This window comes from Manis javanica, chromosome 18 (genome assembly GCF_040802235.1).
Source record: "Manis javanica isolate MJ-LG chromosome 18, MJ_LKY, whole genome shotgun sequence".
In the NCBI taxonomy this organism is placed as follows: Eukaryota; Metazoa; Chordata; class Mammalia; order Pholidota; family Manidae; genus Manis; species Manis javanica.
The window spans coordinates 15005802-15028799 of record NC_133173.1 but is presented as its reverse complement, the minus strand read 5'-3'; the positions used below and the strand labels follow the sequence as shown (position 1 = coordinate 15028799).

The following is a 22998-nucleotide window of genomic DNA, read 5'->3' as shown; positions in this document are numbered from 1 at the left end:
ATATTCTTTTAAAGAAGATTTTAACTACAAAATTTCTTTCATAGCTACATGATTATTCAGGTTACTTATGTCATCTTGGATGAAATTTGGTAGTTTGTAGGTTTTGATTTTGAGGAATTGGTCCATTTCATCTGAGTTGTCAAATACATATACATAGAGTTGTTTGTAGTATTCTGTTAATATTTTTGTATCACCTGCAGCATGAATGGTTATATCCCCTTTTTATATTCTGGTAATTTGTGTCTTCCCTCAGTTTTAATTTGTTAATCTTACTAGTGATTTATCAATTTCATGGATCTTTTCAAAGAACCAGATTTTGTTTGTATTTTTTTCCTATTCTTTTTCTGTTACCAGTTTCACTGATTTCTTCATTTTTTTCCTTCCTTTTGCTTGTGTGGGGCTTATGCTCTTCTTTTTTCTAGCTTCTTGAGGTGGGAGCTCAAGTTATTTGAGATTTTCATTTTTTTCTACTATAAACATTTAATGCTATAAAGTTCCTTGCAAGCACTGTCTTAGCTACATTCAACAAATTTCAAATATTACATTTTCATTTTAGTTCAAAATCTTTTTTAATATCCCTTAGACTTACTCTTTGATCTATTGATTATTTATGTGTTTAATTTCCAAGGGTTTTGAGATTATCCTATTATTTTTTGGTTATTGACTTCTAGCTTAACTCCATTATGACCTGAAACACATACTTTGCATGATTTGAAGTTTGTTCAGTTTTGTTTTATGGCCCATGATATGTTCCGTCTTGATAAATGTTTGTTTGTTTGACTATTGGGTTTTCTTTGAAAGGGGCCCTATCTCTAAACTGGGCCCATTTGTTCGCTTATTCACTCAAGACTTTTCCTGGAAGGTTGTCATTCGCAGTCCATTCTTCCCTTTGTTCAGGACATCCAGGATGTGAGGAGTGATGGTGAGGATGAAGAGGAAGAGGAGGAAGGAAAGGAAGAGGCCGCCGAAGGCAAAGGCAGAGACTCTTTGAAGAACGGCCTTGGTGCCCGCAGGAACCTCATTCCCAACGGGCAGCAGGGCCATTAGTTTGAAGCCCACGTAGCTCCCGGGGCGCAGTGCACTCCAAGGGCTGCTGGAAGCCGGAAATGCTCCCCCCCACCATCGCTGTGGCCTACGGGAGCCACAGGGCCCCCACATCCTGCCTTTTTTTCCCTCTTTCTAACCACCCCCCATCCCCTCCCTAAGATGTATTTAACAAAATGTTGTTGTGTTAAAATATTCAATGTAAGCATCCCCGTGGATTTCACTGCAGTTAGAACTCAAACTGGTCAAAGATTTCAAAGATTTCTCCAGAGAACTGTTTTGGTTCAACTGTGTTCATTCGTGCGCTTGGACATTTTCGGCTTTTCCAGGAGCTCACGTGTAGGCCTTTCGCCTTCCCACTTTGCCCATCTTCTGGATGGTTTGAGAAGTGATACATTATTCTTTCCAGGTGTATTTGACCACAGGCAGCAACTCATTTCCCAAACATGAGTTAGAGGTGGCAATGGAACAGGGGCAGGAGGGCCAAAGCAGGAGACCGGGCTTCCGGGGCCCATGGGCTACTTCCTGCCGTGGGTAGGTTTTTTTCTAAGTCTTGGTGCTTCATCTCTCCAATGGGGATAATAACACCTGCCCAGCCTACCTCAAAGGGTTGGAGTAAGGTTCAAATGAGATAATAATAGAAGTGAAAGTGTGTACTGTCAACTGTGGTGCTGTTGTTATCTGACCCTCTCTTCACTGTGGTTCCAGCTCTGTTTGAGAGACAGAAACCTGGTTAAACCCAGCACTGAACAGGCCTGAGCAAAGGGCACAGTCTTAAAAAATTCCCTTGAAATGTGTCTGGAGATACCTGGAAATGAAATTCCCAGGAGGCTCTTTCCATTTTATTTGATAGCTATTTATTTGTGAGCTCCCCAAGGGTGATGCTCAAATTTCCCCTGATTCTCCTCCCTCAGGCCCCATGGCCAAGGGGTGGGAGGTTCATCCCATTCCTTCTTCCTTTCACTGGTCCCTCACTGGTATCCCCTCAAAGAGGGAAGCTTCCCTGCTGCTGCAAGCCTCTTCTCTGGACCAACAGAGCTACCCAGGCAGCTGCAGGGGCCACCTGGGGCCTCTCTGGGGGAGTCCCATGCAGGGCAGGATGATCACTGAGCTCTCATTATCCAGGAAGCCTGCACCTCTGGGACATAACGTGTGTAAGCGCCAGACCAAAAAGAAATCTTGGCAACAGAAAGAGGATGGGATGCTGGTTCATCTCTGCTCTCCACTCACACCGCCTAACAGTAAAACAGCACAGCGAAAGGCTGGAAACACCCCTAAGAAATGCTCAAGGGCAGGTGCTAGAGTCCATGATAGCTCCTTGGGCCACCTACCTCTCTGGGAGCACAGATAGGGTCTGGTGGGCCAGCAGCCAGCTCCTGGAGGGCACATGTCCCCAGCCCAGGATACAGAGCAGACCTCAGAAGCTTTTCAGGTTTCTGCCTAGTGAGGAGAGGCAGACGCTTGCAGAGAAAGAGCCAGAGCAGAACATGCACTCTCTTTCTTGCCCATTATCTCATATATTTGGGTCACATTTTCCACGTACCTCCTGTTTTGCTCAGGACCCGTACTATAAAGCCACGTGGGTGCCAGGACTGTGGGCACACAGGCTCCACTGATGAGGGCTGTGGCTCTCAGGGCAGGAAGGACACTGCACAGAGTAAAGGTGCCTGCATTGTCTGATTTTTAATAAAAAGGTGTTTCTAAAACCTTCAGGAACCAAAACCAAACCCAAAAACCCTTCAGAATTCTTTTCCCCAAAAAAACCCATTTTGAGGAATCATTAAAACAACAGAAAAATGTGTCAAATTTTCTCTGCATATTGCTTTTATGAGTTGAATGACATAGGTGTTATATGATAAGTCTGAAATGCCTCCACTCAAGACATAGCTGTTGAAAATGATTAATATTAGTATTGTTTTTGGTGGAGGAATATCACCAAGATATTATTTTTTGTGTGTCCAGTTTACAGACTACATGTTCCTTGATTTATTTTGGTCTTTGTACCAAATATCTTCTTGCTTAAGGTACAAATTGTTTATTTGCTGCTCTATCCTCCTCTTTTTTTCATATTTGAATGTTGATAAAATTGATAAGCCAACTTCAACTATCTCTGATATGGTTGGAAGCATTAAACCATCTCTTCAGAGGTAGGTACGCATTTTTGTATCATTCTTTAGGACTTTTGAGGTGAATTTTAAAAGTAACCTCTCTTTCTACAGGGAACAAGGGCTCATACTATGCCAGATGACTTTAAAAAAATGCAGCCCATCATGCCATCAATATTATTGTAATGCTAATGACTTACAATAAAACAAAAACAGCAAACAAGGACAGAATCGAGCCTGCATGGTGATTGAGTAGATTCCACACACACATTGCTTGGCTTCTTAGAGATCATTACTGCTCTCAACAAGTAGTGGAAACAGATTTGCCAGTCCTCTTAAAACGCCTTGCCAGGGATCAGAGGACACAATATGAAGAACAAAGCCAAGTTGGGATGCTAGGGCTACTCGCCTTGGGGTACTAGACACCAAACACCAGGTAGTGGGGTGGGCCTGACTCGGTTGAGCCTCTTGGCTATGCATAGTGTAGACAGAAAGACACCCATGGGCACGGGTCTAACCTGGGTTAGGACATCTGGGCCCCATGGCACAAGGCACTAAGTGCTAAGAAAGAGGACTGACTGTAACTCTGGGGGGGGAAATACTTTCCCAGCCCAGGGCAAATTACCTTTGAAACCAAAATCAGTCAAAGGGAGAAATAAAGTGGGAGAGATCTGTTTATTGCTTACAAGCCGTCAACACTTCTGCTCGCCAGTGTCTGTGATGACCCACCTCCAAAAAGGGACTTCATGCAACCTCTCGGGCCCAGATATGCCCTCGTTCCCCTATGTAATCACCTATCCATACAGAGATGGACTACTCTCCACCCCTTGGAAACACCTACTGATACGGAGACTCACGAAGGCTGGGTGACGGCCCTTCACCTCACCCCACCCACTTCAGATGCCAGACCAAAGCCCCAGGCTGTTTCCTGTGCTTTGACCAACTAGCTACAGATTGGAAGTTCCAACAACCTCCCCTTTAGATTTGACTAATTTGCCAGAGCGGCTCACAGAACTCAGGAAAATGTATGTTTACCAATTTAATAAAGGATACCATACAGGATACAAGTTCACAGCCAGATGAAGATACATAGAGGGCAAGTTCCCAAATATGGGAGCTTCTGTCCTTGTGGAGCTTGGGGCCTTGTCTTGGCGGCACGAGGTGGCAAGGCAAGCACAATGGTGGGGGTGGGAGGCAGTGGGAGGGAGAGAGAGAGGAAGAGGGGCAAATGAGAGAGACGGAGAGCTGAGCAAAATGCTCTACCCATGGGTTTTTGAGAGGGCTTCACTGTATGGTCATGACTGACTAAATCATTGGCCATTGTCTGATTCCCTCGGCTCTCTCCCCTCCCAGGGTTGGGGACTAGGTACTGAGAGTTTCTACCCTTGAATCACGTGTTCAGTGCCTCTGGCAACCAGCCCTTGGGTAGAGTGCAAAAGACTCTCCACTAACATTAACAAGACACCCATTTGACCTTAATGTCTCTGAAGCATTTTCAGGAAACTATGGGTGAAGACCAAATATGCCTGAGAATTATATTTTGGTCATCTTGGAGACCAAATATATATTTCTTCAGCTCATTTTATTGTACTACCCCAAAAAGGTGGAGGAAGAAATAGGGCCTAGATTGATGGTTCAGCTGGCTATCCATGAGAATTACCTATGTCTTACACAATAAGGGGTTAACATCTAAAATATATAAAGAACCTACATGCCTCAACACCCAAAAAGTAAATAACCTGATTAACAAAAAATGGCAGAGGATCTGAACAGACACTTCTCCAAAGAAAAAATTCAGATGGCCAACAGGCACATAAAAAGATGCTCCACATCACTAATTATCAGGGAAATGCAAATTAAAATCACACACAATGAGATATCACCTCACACCAGCTAGGATGGCCAACACAGAAAAGACTAGGAACACAGATGCTGGTGAGGTTGCAGAGAAAGGATAACCCTCCTGAACTGTTGGTGCAAACATGAATTAGTTCAACCATTGTGGAAAGCAATATGCAGGTTCCTCAAAAAACTAAAAAGAGAAGTACCATTTGACCCAAGAATTCCACTCCTAGGAATTTACCCAAAGAAAACAAGATCCCAGATTCAAAAGGACATATGCATCCCTATGTATATCACAGCACTGTTTACAATAGCCAAGATAATGGAAGCAACCCAAGTGTCTATCAGCAGATGAATGGGTAAAGAAGATGTGGTACATATACACAATGGAATATTATTCAGCCATGAGAAGAAAACAAAAACTACCATTTGCAACAACATGGATGGAGCTAGAGGGTATTATGCTCAGTGAAATAAGCCAGGTGGAGAAACACAAGTACCAAATGATTTCCCTCACCTGTGGAGTATAAGAACAAAGCAAAACTGAAGGAACAAAATAGCAGCAGACTCACAGACTCCAAGGAGGGACTACTGGTTACCAAAGGGGAGGGGTAGGGAGGAGGGTGGGGAGGCAGGGAGAAGGGGATTAAGGGGCACTATAATTAGCACTCACAATATAGATAGATCATGGGGAAGACAGTACAGCACAGAGAAGACAAGTAGTGACTCTATAGCATTTTACTTCGCTGATGGACAGTGACTGCAATGGGGTATTGGGTGGGGGGAGACTTGATAATATGGGTGAATGCAGTAACCACAATGTTGCTCATGTGAAACCTTCGTAAGATTGTATATCAATGATACCTTAATAATAAAAAAAAAGAATTATCTATGTCTTGCCTTTGGCCTGCTCCACATCATGATACAGTACTTCTGGGATGAGAACACATCATTTTTAACCAAGTCCAGGTGTTTCTGAAGAAGAGCAGTCAGGATTCAGTGTGACCTCCCCCGTTTTTATTCCTATTAGCAGTTTCATATACTAATAGATGGGGAAATGCAGTGATACAGAATATTTAATCCAAAAAAAGTAATACAGGAGAAAAGGAAACATAAAAACAAGACAAATAGAAAACACTGTAATTACATCCAATGTAAAAATGAAGAGTACAGATTGGATTTTAGAAGATCCCAACTATATGCTGTTTATGAGAGATATACTATAAATATGAGTAAAAAGAAGTGTTGAAGTGTAATTCTAATCTCCTTTGTATACATGCAATGAGGTGATACTTAGCCTGCTGCACAGGCACCTACTTGCGCACCTGTTGGCAGTAAGCTGCTTATGGCTGACACTGCTTTACGTCCTAGAGCAGAGCCAGAAGCAGAAGCAGAGAGCCAGAGAGGAAGGCCACGGGAAGCAGGAGAGAGGGAAGCAGCTGAGCCCCAGGCTAGAAAGAGAGAAGGGAGTCTAGAGCAGAGCGCAGGGAGGCGTGGAGATGGAGCCGTGAGTGGAGGCAGCTCCTGGGGAGCAGAGGCTGGAGCTGGGCCACAGATGGAGATGGGATTCTGGCACTTGACCTGCCCCAGTGAGAATAAAGCTTGGTAAGGGCCTCTTTTTATCCCCAAGTTTCCCTTGTGGTTATTCAGTCTCACTGAATTCATGGTGAACTTGCCTGGAGATAGAAACACCCTCCTCCCAGAGCTACCTGAAAGTAAAATGATGGAGACAGGTATACCAGGCAAATCCCATCCCCTCAAATGCTCACATAGCTGTTCTCAAATCAGACAAAGGCGGGAAGAACTAGGAGACATTAAGAGGAATGTTTCATAACAGTGAAAGGGCTCAATCCACCAAGAAGATATAAAAAATTTAAATCTGTATACACCAAGCAATATAGCTTTAAAATATATTAAGAAAAACTTCACAAAATTAAAGGAGTTACAAAGTCATAATGATTTTAATATACTTTTCTGTATCTGATAGAACAAGCAGACCAAAAAGCAGTAAGAATATAGAAAATTTAAACAATGAAATGAACAAAATTGACCTAATTGACATGTTCAGAACACTGTACTCAGCAATTACCGACACAGTCTTTTCAAGTGCACATGGAACATTTGCCCAAATTGACTACATGATGTGCGACTTAAAGCAAATCCCAAAACATCTCAAAGGCTTTAAATCACACAGAGTATGATCATTGACACAATGAAATTAAACTAGAAATCTATAACAAGAAGATAAATAGAAAATTCACCATATATTTTTCAAATGAGCAATGCACTTCTAAATAACCTACATGGCAGAGAAGAAATCACAATGGAAATAAAACATTTTAAACTGAATTTTAATAAAATGTATGTGGAATCCAACTAATGACAAATTTAGAGGAAATTTTATAATATTAAAAGCTTTTATAAATTAAGAAAAATCATGAAAATCAATGATCTGTCTCAAAAAAGGGAAGATGGGAAATTTTAAAAATAGAAAATAAACATGTAATAGAATCAATAAGCCAAAAGTTTAAAAGAAGAACTTCATAAAATCCTGTCAGTACTGAACAAGAAAGATAAAAACCAATATTTGGAATGAAAAGGATCTATTGAACAGATGATAATAGGGTATTATTATGTCAATAGATTGGAAAATGTAAATAAACTATAAATTCCTAGAAATATACAACTTGTCAAAATGGGCACAAGAACAAATAGCTAAATAGTCATCTATATAAAAAAATAAAGTCTAAAATTTAAAATTTTAGACCCAGATAGCTTATCCAGTGAATTCTTCCAGTATTTAAGGATGAATTAATACAAGTGTCTGACACAACATAAGCGGCCAGGGGAAGGGAAGATAGGTTCAAGGAAAGATCTGCCCAAACTCTGCCCAAGTAGGGGAGCCCGCGTGAGGATAACAAAAGGTCAAACTCTGCCCAAGTACGGGGCCCTCTGTGAGGATAACGAAAGGTCAAACTCTACCCAGGTAGGGGGCCCTCTGTGAGGATAACAAAGAGTTTGCAGGGAGATACCTTGTTGCGTATGGGAACCAGGCTAAACCCGTCCTAAGTAGGTCTCAACACAGGCTCAATCCAACAAAACTAAGAACCGCCCAAACCACACCGCATCATGATCTCATTAAAATAAAATTGCTGTTTTGCTCTCCACCCCACACCCCCATGAGCTTTTCTGTGTGCATTTTGGGAAAAGACAAAAGGAAAGGCTGTATAATTAGAACTGTCAATCAAATGACCTCACCCTGTCAATTAAAGAGGCGCCTCCCAGCTAGGTCAGGAGAAACAGACCCTCCCCTAAGAGTTCGTTGCTTTTGTCTACCTTGCCTGCTCCTCCCTTGGCGTGTATTCAAAGAAAACTTTCACTCTGTTTCACTACTGGGTCTCTGCCTTTGAATTCCGTGTTGCGCAGGGACAAGACTTTGCTGTGGCGGTGACAAGAACCAGAGAACAAGCTCAAACTGCAACACAAGTATCACACAAATGTTTCCAAAGGGAAAAAAAAACACTCTACACGTGCTTTATAAGGCCAACATAATCTTGATACTAAAATTTGACAAGAATAATAGGAGGAAAAAAGCCCAACAACCATAGGCTAAGATATTCATCAACATCAGTGCAAAATTCCCAAACAAAAGCTAACTGAGCTCAACAATATGTAAAGAAGTACGTGACAAACAGGTTTATTCCAGGAACTTATGGTTGATTTACTATTTGAAAATCAATGTTATTCACCATTTGAAAAGAATAAATGAAAAGATATATCTTGAAAAGCCTTAGATAAAATTCAACATCCTTTCCATTAAAAAAAAAAGAAAATCTAATCATAAGCAAAATCTCACAGAAAAGTAGGAAGAAACTTCCTTAATCTGATAAATAACAATTTTTAAAAAGCATAAAGCCAGAATCATCTAATGCTCTAATGGTGAACTATTGAAAGCTTTCCACCCTGGAGTTGCTTTCTGGACAGGGATGTCCATTATCTTCCAGGATGTCAATCATCCTGAATATATTCAACATTGTAGTTTTTCATCCTAGCCAATATAAGATTTCAAGAAATAAAAATTGCAAGGCTTGAAAAGAAGAACTAAAAATTGCTATTCAAATGTAAATGTAAAAACGCCCATACACTGTGTGTGTATTTGTGTGTAAATTTATACCGAAATGCCAAGGAACAAGACTGACCAAGACAATCTTAGAAAGAACAAAGTGGGAGAACTCATCTACTAAATACCAGGACTTACTATAAAGAGACAGTAAAGCAGTATGAAATGGGTACAAGGATAGACAAAACAATAAAATTATATAAAGTCCAGGAAACAACTCATGTATATATAGACAAATGGATACCTTTAAGGTTAAAAAGTAAACTTGCCCACTACTTAATACCATACACAAAATGAATTCCATGTTTTTTGTACATCTAAATGTGAAAGGTAAAATAATAAAGCTTCCAGAGGGAAACATAAGAGGACATCTTCATGACCTTAAGATAGGCAAAGAGTTCTTAAACAAAAGAAAACATAAAACATTACCCATAAAGGAATATATTACTGAATCAGATTAAATGGTAATAAAGAACTTCTATTTCTCAACAGACACCATGAAGAGAGTGAAAAGGCAAGCCACTGGGTGGGAAAAAATAATTGCAACACTTAACAACCGACAAAGGGCTCATATCCAGAATATGTAAAGAACTCCTACCAAAAGAACCCAAACAGCAACAAAAATCCCTGACAACCCCCTAAAAACGTGAGCAAGGCACTTAACAAGACATTTTATGAACCACCATAACTAAATGTCCAATACACATGGGAAAAGGTGCTCAATTTCAGTAACCATTAGAAAGACTGGCAGTACCACATGGCGATCACATAGAACAATGGGAACCCACACACTGCCAGAGGAGTGTAGTTACAGCCACTTTGAAAAATGGTGTGTCATCATTTCCTAAAATCGGATATGCACATATTATAACCTGACAGTTTTACTCTTAGGTACATATCCAAAAAGCATGCACACAAACACCAAAAGAATACACATCAATGTTCATATCAGCAATGTTCCTCATTAGCCTAAACACTTCCCAAATATCCACCCACCCAGTATGGAAAAGTAAATTGTGGTATATTTATACAATGGGATACTATATAGCAAGGAAAATGAACAAACTGGTACTTATAACAATGTAGCTTCATCTTATAACCTTAATGTGTTGCAAAAATAATCTGATGGAAAATGAATACATACTTTATGTTTCCATTTTTTATAAAGCTTAAAAACAGACAAAATCAATCTATGATGGTAAAAGTCAGGATAGTGGTTACCTTTGGAGAGAAGGGAGGGACTGTGCCTGGATGAGGCCCCTAAGGGCTTCAGGGTGCCAGTGACCTGCTGCTTGACCTGAGTGGTGGTTGCATGAGCATGTTTGGTTTGTGATAAATCATCATACTGTATACTTATGACTTGTATACTGTTCTGTATGTATATTATACTTTTTAAAAAGTTGAAATGCAGAAGAAAAAGCTAGCTACTTTTAGGTCTTACCAAAGACAGCTAATGTTTTTGACCACAGCCTCTTCTTTTTATAAAAACTTTTAATACCAAAAATATCTTTAAAATATAATCTTACTACCAGATAACCCCTGTTGGCATTTCAAGTAGTAGAAAAAGTAATACATATGCACAAATAATGCAAAAATAATGTAAAAATGTGCCAAATGAAAAGTGGAAAGCTCTCTGTGCAGTCTTTCTCCCAAAGGAAAGCAATCTTAATCTTCATTAATCCCATCCAGAAACTTCTTATGCCTATCTAGCATGCATCTGTTGTCAAAGGCTGAGCTCCAGCTCCACAAACATTCCTGACAAGGCCTGTTGCTAGGACAGACACCTAGAGAGGCTTGGCAGCACTCAGTGGGGGAAGGGGGAGTCAGATTGTACTGAGAATATGAAGTCTGGCTTTTGATGCTATGACTTGACTAGGATCAGCTAAGGATCATGAAATACCAGTTTACTACTGGTAAAAGCAGCAAGGCAAAGATTTTGAGGTTCAGAGTGTCAGAAGTTTCTTGCACAGTAAACTATCAATGCTGTCTATTGCAGAGTTAGTTGGTCAGTCTTTTGAGGAGGTTCTGAAATGAACAATACATTTATTTTCCTGGCAGAAGTCTTAGAATAGTAAAGCTATGCTAAAGATGACAATGGGATAATCAAATCATGTTAATGGAGACAGTGAGCTGTGTATGGGGTAGGTGGTTTAGGTTCTCAGTATATACTTACGTTACCTTTACCTGTATAAACTCTGCTCTAATGTGCTTAGGTGAGGAGAAAATGAAGGCTTAGAGGCACCTTCTGTGCATGCCCTGGGACCGTGAACACCCAGAGGGGGCTCATGTAACTAATTTTCACTAAGGCTCCGCACAGGCTCTTGGCAGCACTCTACAATACACCTTTTAAACACAGAAGGTTGGCACTCTGAGTGCGTTGCTTTTGTTCTCATTAATGCATTGTAGACATCTTTCCATGTCAGCATGTACAGATCCACTTCATTCCCATAAGAGCTGCCCAGGAATCCTTAGAAACTTATCAGCAAGCACCTACCCAATCTCATATTATTGGACACTTGAACTGTTTTTAGTTTTTAGCTCTTCAAATATGGCCTTGCACATCCTTGGGAGGAAGACTCTAACCCGGGCTGTCGGGGTTAAAATCTCTAATCCTTTATTTACTGTGTAAACTTGTGTAATAAGACAAGAAAAAGAAATAAAATGCTTACAGACTGAAAAAGAAGAAATAAAATTCCTTATTTGCAGATGATATTATTGCCTGTATAGAAAATACTAAAGGATCTACAAAACACCCACAAAATCCTAAAACTAACATATAAATTCAGTAGGTCCAGGATATAAGATCAACACACAAAGATTTAATTGTGTTTCTATTTACTAACAATGCACTTGTGGAAACAAATTTAAAACACAATGTCATTTGTAATCACTCCAAATAAAATGAAAAACCTAGCTATAAATTTAAGAAAACTCATACAGTATCTATATGCTGAAATTTACAAAACGCTGAGGAAAGAAATCAAAGAAGAGTTAAAAACTGGGCATAAATACTATGTTCATGAATTAGAAGATTCCATTTAGTAAAGATGCTGATTCTTTCCAAATTGATCTCTAGATTTAATAAAATTCCTGTCAACCCCCTACTAGATTTTGTTTTTGTAGACATCAACAAACTTGTTCTAAAATTTGTATGGAAAGGTATGATCCTAGAATAGCTAAAACAATCTGGAAAAAGAAGTGGAAGGAATCAGTTTACCTGAAACTAAGGCTTACTGCAGAGCTACAGTAACCAAGGCAGTATGGTATTAGCAGAGGGAGAGACACATAGATAAGTGAAACCAAAGAGAAAACCCCAAAATAGATCCACACAAATATGTCCGACTGTCTTGCCAATGGGTTTCAGCCCTGGGCAAGTTCATTATGGACTCACTGAGACCGAGGAATGACAATGGAGCATTCTTGGGGTAAAAGGATTATTACCCAGCTTATTCTCCCAGAAATAGGTTGAGCACTAGAATCATGCCTGCATCCAACAGTCTGCAGGTCTGTAATCCACCTTGTCCCTGCCTCCACCACGAGCACTGGGTAGAACACTTGATATAGATAGTGACTCAGTCAGTAATAGCTTATCGCCTATGGGTGTGAAAGCAGTAGCCTAGCAGTAGGGTTACAGCATCAAGTAGCTTAGGGTCAGGTGAGGATCCTGGCCATAGGAACTTCCATTTTCCCCACACCAATTTACTTGACAAAGGTGAAAAAGCAATTCAATGGAGGAAGTATAGCCTTTTCAATAAGTGGTGCCAGAGCAACTGGACACTGAAATGAGCCTCAACTCAAAATATCACACCTCTATGAAAATTAACTAAAAATGAATCACAGTCTTAAATTTAAAATGTAAAGCTATAAACTTTTAGAGAGAAAACCATGGGAGGAAATCATCAGGTTATTGGGCTAGGCAAAGAATTCTTAGACTTGACACCAAAAGTATGATTCATGAAGGACAAATTGGCCAATCTGACCTCATCAAAATTTTAAAGTTTGCTCTTGTGGAGAATGGGAAGGTTCCCATGGCCAGGATTCTCACCTGGCGCTGGTTGGCTTGCTCACAACACACATGTGGGCAGTACGTTGTTATTGACTGTATATCAAGAGCCCCACCCAGGGCTCTGGGCTACATGGCTGCAGGGCTGCAGGGCTGCAGGAGGGCCAAGACTGAGATGGCTGTGGGGCTGAGAGGCCCATGAGGCAGAGACAGGCTTGCAGCGTGCAGACTCACTTTGAGTGGGCAGCATTCTAGTGACTGACCTGCCACCGTGGGAATAAGTGGGTATAAACCCTTTTACCCCTCAACGTTCCACTGTCATTTTTTTCAATCTCACTGAATCCACAGTGAACTTGTCTGGCGCTGAAACCCACTGGCCAGACAGCTCTGTGAAAGACTGTTAAATGGATGAAAAGATGGGGGGAAAAAAGATGGCAGAGAGGAAGGCAAGGCAGAAACCTCCTAAACACATACACACTTGCTGTATGTTTAAACTCTATCCTAGTTGTTGCATATATCAATAGTCTATTCCTTTTTATTACTGAATAGAATTCCATGGACGTACTGGTTTGCTTAACCATTCATCCACTGAAGGACAACTGGCTTTTTTTTCAGTCTGGGGTTGTCACAAATAAATCTATGAGCAAATCTATGACAAATTTATATGTCACAAATAAATCTACACACACACCTAAAACATACAGCAAGTACAACTAACCCTGAAAACCACCTGAAGACTGTAGAGCAGACCACCTGCACCTGGGGAAGGAGACAGGCCCAAATGGAGAAAGGTAAAGTGGCGGAGCCGTGACCTCTCGGGACCCCAGCCCTGCCTCTATCCCAGCCCCCAAGCAGGAACAGAATGGGGAGGGGATAAGTGCGCAGAGCCTCTGCACACCTGGCCCTGGAGGATGAAAAGACGAGCTTCAGGCTTAGAGAAAATATTTGCAAACCACATATTTGTCAAAAGGCTTGTATGCAGAATACACAAAAAACTCTCAAAACTCAGTATTTAAAAAAAAAAAAAGAAAATGGCAAAAGATATAAACAGATATTTCACCAAAGAGGACATACAGATGACAAATAAGCACTGAAAAGAAATTCAACATCATTAGCCAGCAGAGAAATGCAAATTCAAACCACAATGTGATATCACTACATTGCTACCAGAATGATTAAAATGTAAAAAAAAAATAGTGATGACACCAAATGCTGGTAAAAATGCAGGAGAGATGGGTTACTCATTTACTGCTGGTGGGAATGTAAAATGATAATACACTCTGGAAAACAGTTTGACAATTATTTTAACCTAAAAATGTAACTACTATATGAATCATCAAGTGCACTCCTGAGCATTTATCCCCAAGAAATGGAAACATGTTCACACCAAAATCTATACACAAACGCTCATTGATTTATTTGTGACAACCCCAGACTGAAAAAAAAGCCAGTTGTCCTTCAGCAGATGAATGGTTAAACAAACCAGTATGTCCATGGAATTCTATTCAGTAATAAAAAGGAATAGACTGTTGATACATGCAACAACTAGGATACAGTTTAAGGATATTAACCAAGTGGAAAAAAAGAAAAACATCTCCAGAAGTTACATACTGAATGATTCCATTTATGTAATATTTGTGAACTAATGTGATTATAGACATGGGAAACAAATTAGTGGTTTCTAGGAGTTAGGGTTTGCAGGGGGCGGGGTGGGGGGAGTGGGTGGAGGGGCGTGGCGGTGGCTATAAAAGGGTAGCGCCAGTGAGCTTTGTGGTGAAGGAACAGTTCTGGATCTTGATTGTGATGCCAGTTGCACAAAGCTATACACGTGACAAAATTGCATAGAACTACACACACACACACACACACACACATAAATGAGTACATACATACATGGTGAAATCTGAATCACCTTTGTGAGTTGTGCTAACATCAGTTTCATGGTTTTGATACTGTACTCTAGTTACGCAAAATCCAATCACTGGGGGAGCAGGGTGTTGGGTGCATAGGACCCACCTGTATATATGTTTTTTAACTTCCTGTGAAATCCATGATTATTTCAAAATCTAAATTTTTTCTTAAATTTCTTTGTCCCATAATTCCAACCTGTCTAGCACCTTATAATTAGTATTTGTTCTCTTCTCATGAAGTCCAGATTTTTCTAAGAAGTGATTTTCGATTGTATCCTATACACTTTGGGTACTGTGTTCTGAGACTCTTGAGTCTTACTTAGATCCTCTATTGTATCAGAGCCTCTTTACTGCCCAGTGGAGGTAGAAATGCAGTGTCTCCACTTGACCTCTGTACATACTCAGGGGCAAGGCTGCCTTGGGACTGCTGAGTGCAGGTGGGAGCTCAGGCCCCCCAGTGAATACACTGATACTGCTGATACCACGCTGATACACTGACGCCTGCCTGGCTGCTGGGGGGCCTCACTGCTTCCCCATGTGGCTCCCATTGACACTTCAGAATGGGGTGAGGACTCATATCTCTGGAAGGTGGTGAAAGTCCTAGCGCCCCACTCCACCTTCTCTAATGCCAGACCAATGCGGGGAGGGGACAGTGTGCCTTGTAACAGCTGGTGAAAGTCTAGTTCCCCTACTTACGTTTTGCTGATGGAAGTGGGGATGAAGCCATAGTTTTGTTTTTTCCCCCATGGTGTTTGGAGAAGTTATTATCAAAGTTTTCTGTCTTACTACTCCCTTTCCTAGTCTTTTGGCCAGAGAGAGCAGGTTTTCTGGAGGGCTGTCTGTGCCATTGATATTTCTGATTTACCAGCTTCTCCAGCACTCAGTTCTGGATGAATGAGGCAGAAAGAAAACCCCAGGACCTCACCATTGTATTGTTCCTGGCTTCTGAGGCCGCCAGCCGGTCTGCCTGCTTCTACCTACCTTTCAGTGTCTGTTTATGACTGTTTGATGCATAATATCCTGGGTGCAAATTGGCTTTAGTGGGAAAGTGCACTAACTAACTACATCTTGCAGGGAAGTCTTTCTTGTAATAGGTAAGTTTATTCCATTCGTATTTATTGATATAATGCTTATATTGGTTCAAAGTTCTCTCATATTTTCAGCTTTTAATTCTCCCCACCTTTTCTATCTTTTCTGTAGAGAATATTTTGCAGCACATGTGAGTGTATGTTTCCTTCTGCTAATTTAGAAGCTTTACAGTCAAGTTAGATTCCCTAATGATTACCTTTATTTGTGTCATTTGGGAGGCTATCATTTCAGACACTAACTAGAGTTCCCTAGTTTCCATTCTTGATAAACCTCTGGATCACACCAGGGAGCTAGGGGGAGACAGCCTCTCAGGGTGGCCCAGATCAGGGGCTGTAGGGTTGCATTCGGCTCTGGCGGGGCCCTGTACAAGGTTATTCCCTCCTTTGTCCGTGTGTCTTCACACACCAAGTGGCCGAGAAAGGGAAGGGGAATCTGCTTCAGGTTTCTAATATGGAGCCATTGGTATTTACCTAATTGGGAAGGTGCCCCTTTGGAAAAAGAAGGGATAATTGGGGTTAACTTATGTCTTGCCAATGGGTTTCAGCCCCAGACAAGTTCGCTATGGATTCAGTGTGACCAAAGAAATTGACAGCAAAACGTTCTTTGGGGTGAAAGGGTTATACACAACTTTATTTACAGGTGGCAGGTCAGTCACTAGAATCCCATTCACTCAGAGCGAGTCTGCATCCAGCAAGCCAGTCTCTGCCTCTGGGCCTCTCTGTCTGCACAGCCATCCTCTGGGCTTCTCTGCACAGTCGTCCCGCACAGCTGTCCTCTGGGCCTCTGTCCTCGGTGCCGCCACCACTCCAGCCTCTGCTCTGCTCTCCTGCAGCCTTGCAGCCGTGCCACCTGTCACCCAGAGCACTGGGCGGAGCTCTTTATATAGAGTCAACAGCCATGTATTGCCCACAGGTGTGCAGTGAGCTAGTCAACCATGGCCAGGTGAGAATCCTGGCCACAGGAACTTTTATTTTATCCACAACTTAATATACTTAAAAATAGTATAAGTTGGGCTTTTTTCTTATATATTACTCAATCCACAACCACTTACAAATAATTTTTTGCATTTAGGTTTGGTTTTTCTATTGGAAAACCCATTTGTTCTGAAATTGTGGAGAGGGGGAATGAAAACCCTGAGGGAAGCCTGGGGATTCCCACAACTCTTTAGGAGTGGGCTCAACACCCTGCCTGCTGATTTGGGGAAGGCAATGCCTAATGTTTCCATCTTCCACTCTCCCCACCACAAGGCAATTTGGTAATCTTAACTTTGTATACCTGCTGTTAGGAAAACAACAGGCCCTCACTGGGAAGCACTGGAGAGGTCGGTTTTTAAATGAGAAAACCTAAGTCCAGCTAGAAGGGACTTGCCCAGTACTACCTGGTCACACTTGGTCCCATGTGGGCACCAAAAGCTAAAGGGCTCAGCCCCTTTGCTAGAGTGTCAGGGCCTGGCTAGAACAAAGGATTGAAGGAATCTATACAAAGTGGCTGAAGTTTTCCCACTTGAAATTTGAAGGGGAAGCCCCACAACTTCCCCTAGAGGCTTGGCTCTGAGTCTTCCCACTGCAAGCAGGCTGCTTACTTTGGCAGTTTTCTTGACTCTACCCAGTGACAGCCATAGAGCCTCACCTCCTGGCATTCCTGGGCCCCTGTGAACAGCCACCACTCAGCCACTGAACCTGTGAGCGAGTAGGTGACTCAGCCTATCTCGCACAGTGGGCAAAAGCTGGTCCAGAGCACAGTGGTCCAGAGAATGTTAAGCAATTGGTCAGGAAACTGTCCTGTGTCCCAGTGAAGCAGAGACCCGCCTCTCTCCTGGGCTTGTCTCAGCAGTTATACCCCACCCACAGCTGATGGTTTCAAGAGGCCCTTTGCCAACCTGCCAAACTCTCTTTGGTCCTTATGAATAAAGCCTTCCACTAGGTGGCCCTCAAGTTCCTGAAGAGGGCGGAAAAATGAGATATTAATCGTAGTTTTTTTTTCTCTCATTTTTTTAATTCAGGTATCATTGATATACACTCTTATGAAGGTTTCACAAGAAAAACAATGTGGTTATTACATACACCCTTATTATTGAGTCCCCCCACACCCTATTGCAGTCACTGTCCATCAGTGTAGTAAGATGCCACAGAGTCCCTATTTGTCTTCTCTGAGCTACACTGTCTTCCCTGTGACCCCACACACACCATGTGCACCAATCATGATACCCCACAAATCCCCTTCTCCCTCCCTCCCCACTCACCCTCTCACACCCCTCCCCTTTGGCAACTACTAGTCCCTTCTTGGAGTCTGAATCTGCTGCTATTTTGTTCCTTCAGTTTTGCTTCATTGTTACACTCTACAAATGAGGGAAATCATTTGGTACTTGTCTTTCTCTACCTGGCTTATTTCACTGAGCATAATACCCTCTAGCTCCATCCATTTTGTTGCAAAAGGTAGCATGTTTCTTTCTTATGGCTGAATAGTATTCCATTGTGTATATGTACCACCTCTTCTTTATCCATTCATCTACTGATGGACACTTAGGTTACATCCATATCTTGGCTATTGTAAGTAGCGCTGTGATAAACAGGGTGCATATGTCCTTTTGAATCTGAGAAGTTATTTTCTTTGGGTAAATTCCTAGGAGTGGAGTTCCTGGGTCAAATGGTATTTCTATTTTGAATATTTTGAGGAACCTCCAGATTGCTTTCCACAGTGGTTGAACTAGTCTACATCCCCACCAACAGTGCAGGACAGTTCCCCTTTCTCCACATCCTCGCCAGCATTTGTTGTTCCTAGTCTTTTCTATGTTGGCCATCCTAACTGGTGTGAGGTGATATCTCATTGTGGTTTCAATTTGCATTTCCCTGATAATTAACGACGTGGAGCATCATTTCATGTGTCTGTTGGCCATCTGAATTTCTTCTTTGGAGAAGTTTCTGTTCATATCCTCCACCCATTTTTTAATTGGGTTATTTGCTTTTTGGGTATTGAGGTGTGTGAGTTCTTTTTATATTTTGGATGTTAACCCCTTGTCGGGTGTATCACTTACAAATATATTCTCCCATACCGTAGGATACCTTTTTGTTCTGTTGATGCTGTCCTTTGCTGTACAGAAGGTTTTTAGCATGATGTAGTCCCATTTGTTCATTTTTGATTTTGTTTCCCTTGCCCGAGGAAATGGGTTCAGGAAAAAGTTGCTCCTGTTTATATTCAGGAGATTTTTGCCTATGTTTTCTTCTAAGAGTTTTATGGTTTCATGACTTACATTCAGGTCTTTGATCCATTTTGAGTTTACTTTTGTGTATGGGGTTAGACAATAATCCAGTTTCATTCTCTTGCATGTAGCTGTCCAATTTTGTCAACACCAGTTGTTGAAGAGGCAGTCATTTCCTTATTGTATATCCATGGCTCCTATTAATTGACCATATATGCTTGGGTTCATATCTGGGCTCTCCAGTCTGTTCCATTGGTCTATGAGTCTGTTCTTATGCCATTACCAAACTGTCTTGATTACTGTGGCTTTGTATAATCTGTAGGTTTTTAAGAGATTGATTGGGTAGACAACAAAGAGATAAATGACAAAGCCAGGGCTGCTCTGAGAAGACGCCTGTCCCTGGGCCACTGCCATTAGTGCCCAGCGACTGGGATTTGGAATAAAAGAGTTGAGACTCTTGGCCAGCTGTTCTTCCTGGCTGGAGTGGTGGAAAGGTCCCCTGGAACCCACTGCTAACATGTCTGCCTCACCATTCCAGATAACTGACAGGTCGCTAGTGCCTGCTGGATGGTTATGGGTCCAGACACTGCATCCAACACACTCATGAGCAGGAGCCTGTAGCCTGGACCCAGCCCAGTTGCCCTTTGCAGAGGCAGAACAGCCTGTGCCCTGGGCATCCAAAGGTAACCATGCTGCAGGCAGCTTGGGGATCTGAGGGCAACAAGCTAGGAGGCAAGTCGGCCAGTGCAACTCAGACTGAACAGGAGGTCAAAAAGGAAAGGCATGGGAAAGCAAGGCCGAAAAGTAGGAGTGTTGCTTGGAATTTGTTACTACGGTTTAACAAAGTACTAAAGCTGCACATGACTTATTTTTAAAAAGGGAAAACAAAAGAGTGGATTCAAAAGTATTTATATAATTGCATCTATTGACATTCCATATAGTTTCATCCAAATGATGAATTCCATTTCATCAGTCTGCAGAAAAGGAAGCTGGGGCTAGTGAGGAGCTAAGGGACATGCACACAGCTGGTCCCTGGAGCCAGGCTGCCACATGTTGGAGTCACAGCACACCCCTTATGACACATGCAGTCTGGGGAAGCTGCCTCATTGCTCTGACCCTCTGTTTCCTTATTTGTAAGATGAATGTCTTCTTCTGAGGTATAAGGATTAAATGAGATCGATTTGAAGCACCTGACACAAAAACAGTTCTCAGCAAATCCTTGCTCCCTTTCCAAAGTACAGGCTGGAGTCACCCAAATGGGGAGTGGCAGAGCTTAGATTTAAATCTGCATTTTTGGCTGACTCTCAAGAACCATGCTCTTCACATCAGTGTGATTAGCACATATTCCTTAAGGCCCACTGTGTGTCAGTCCCTGATCCTGCTGGATCTAGTAGCCAAGGCACACAGGACACAGGCATATCAGAACTCAGGAAAACAGACATCCCAGGAGCTATTTCGACAGAAGGGAGTTAATGCACGAATTGGCTGTAAAGGTATTGAAGGGCTGAGAAAAACCACTAGGGAGCAATGGGCGACCCCAAGAAAATAACTGCAGGAGGCAGAGGTGACGGGTTTTCCAGAACATAGGTTCTTGGAGGAGAGACCCCACGGGACTAATTCAAGGATCTCTGGGGGGTTGGCTCTGCACATCTGGCCCCCAAACTGTGCAGATGACAGGGCCTGGCAGCTGCTGCATGTACGACTGAGGAGAGGGGGCCCTGTGGCTGGTGCTTGGACCTCAGAGAAGTGGATCTGGGGCCTCTGTAGAGGAGGCTCAGGCTGGCACGTGATAAGATGGAAGTCTGGTCTCCATTTCTCAAAGGGAGCACCACCTGGCTGTTGCTGGCACCTCTGAGGGGCTCTAGTGAAGCTGGCGACAAGAGCTATGGCCATAGTTGTCAGCTGCTGCCACTAGAGGCTGGGAAATAGGAAGGAATTCCCTTCTTACTTCCTTCTGCATTCCAGGGCCTTACTAACTGTCCCTACTGGCAAATGTAACACGAGGCCAACTGCCAAGGGGGTCTGGGACCTACGGTTTGTAGAGAACCAGCTCCAGGACCATGGGACAGAGTTTGGAAGGGGCATTTGGGGCTGGGAGATAGCAAGTAAATAATTAGCATAGTCTACCCCTTTGCCAACTCAGCATTTAAAATTCCATATAACGACAACAATATCATTCTTCTGCCCAACAAGATGCAACTGGAAAAGAAGAGATAAAAATAAGTATAAACACACACACAAAGAGCAAGGAATGAGCACAGGGCTACAACCCTCATTACAGCGTCTGATCATGGGAGCATTATTCATAATTCATAATTCCCTAACAAACTGGGACATTTACCCTTCCTCTATTCTTGGAAGAATGTGTGAAAGATTGGAATTGGACCTTTCCTAGATGTTTGTTGGAATTCTTTGGTAAAGCCATCTCGGTTTGACTTACTCTTTTGGGAAAGTTTTAAATAGTGGATTCAATTTCTTTAATAATTATAAAACACCCCCAAATTTTTATGTAATTATGTGTCACTGTTGTGTTTTATTAATAATTTGTCCATTTCATGTAAAATTCATGTAAAAGTTCATAGTATCTTCTTAGGATTCTTTTTAAACTGTACCATGGCAGTAATATTTCTTCTTTATGCTTTTTATTAGTTGTTTGTTTCTTTTCTTGATCAGTCTTCCAAGGGTTTATCAATGTTGCTAGTCTTTTCAAATAATGTACTTTGGCTTTTGCTGATCATTTATATTAGGCTTATTTGTATTTCACTAATTTCTACTATTATTTTTATAATTTCTTATTGTAGTTGTTTGGGTTCTAATCTTTTACTCTTTTTCTAGTTTTTTGATATGGGTATTTGTAGATTCTTCAGCCCTTCTGTTATATTGTAAAGGCTATAAATTCTCCCTTTAATCATGGCTTTAGTTAAATTAGAGAAATTTTAATACTTAGTACTTCCATTGTCATTTAAATTAAAATATCAAAAAATTTCCATTATAACTTCATTTTGACCCATAGGTTTTCAGAATCTATATTCAAAAGTGTATTTCTTAATTTCTAAACATATGTAAATTTTCTAGTAATATTTTTGTTGTCAATTTCTAGCTAAATTGCACTTTGGCCAGAGATCATGTTCTTTGACAGGGACAAGATTGGGCTCAGTATGAAATAATCCTATAACTACTTAAATATGAAATTAAACCATGCTGCAAAGGGCACTGCAGAGCAAATGGTTTCATTGGTAAATACTACCAAATATTTAGGAAATAAATGATGCCAGTCAATATTCTTACAGAGACTAGAAAAAGAAGAATCACTTTCCAATTTACTTTGAGGCCATAACAACCTTGATTATCTCGGGAAACATCATGAGAAACGAAAATTATGAGCCAATCTCACTCATGAACATGGATACCAAAATCCTAAACAAATTATGAGCAAACAGAATCCAAAAATGTATTTAAAAATATATCATACCAAGCTCAGTTTATTCAAGAAAAGCAAGGCTGGTTTAACTTACAAAAAAAAAAATAAGATTCAACAAATGGTGATGGAATAATTAGACATCCACATGCAAAAAAACAATAAAAATAACTTGGTTCCATACCTCATACCAAATACAAAGATTAACTCCAAATGGATCATAAATCTAAATATAAAATCTAAAACTAGAGCATTTCTAAAAGAAAAC

The 22998-nt window shown here is 41.3% G+C and overlaps 2 protein-coding genes across 5 annotated transcripts in view; one reads left to right on the top strand and one right to left on the bottom strand.

Moving 5' to 3' along the window:
• Positions 1 to 3380, top strand: part of CERS3 (ceramide synthase 3) — a 116776-nt gene extending 113396 nt beyond the window's left edge. For both annotated transcript variants that reach the window (XM_073227017.1, XM_073227015.1), the window contains exon 11: positions 898 to 3380. In XM_073227017.1, coding sequence (XP_073083118.1) covers positions 898 to 1047 — 150 coding nt within the window. In that variant the 3' untranslated portion in view covers positions 1048 to 3380. The remainder of the gene's footprint in view (positions 1 to 897) is intronic.
• Positions 1 to 22998, bottom strand: part of LOC118968711 (uncharacterized) — a 76393-nt gene that overhangs the window by 48188 nt on the left and 5207 nt on the right. Inside the window, exon 2 of one of the 3 annotated variants that reach the window (XR_012127048.1) lies at positions 15999 to 21511. The exons of the other annotated variants lie outside the window; for them this stretch is intronic. The gene's annotated coding sequence lies outside the window, so the exon portion shown is untranslated. Of the gene's footprint in view, positions 1 to 15998; positions 21512 to 22998 lie in introns of those variants that run through there. 3 annotated transcript variants of the gene reach the window in all.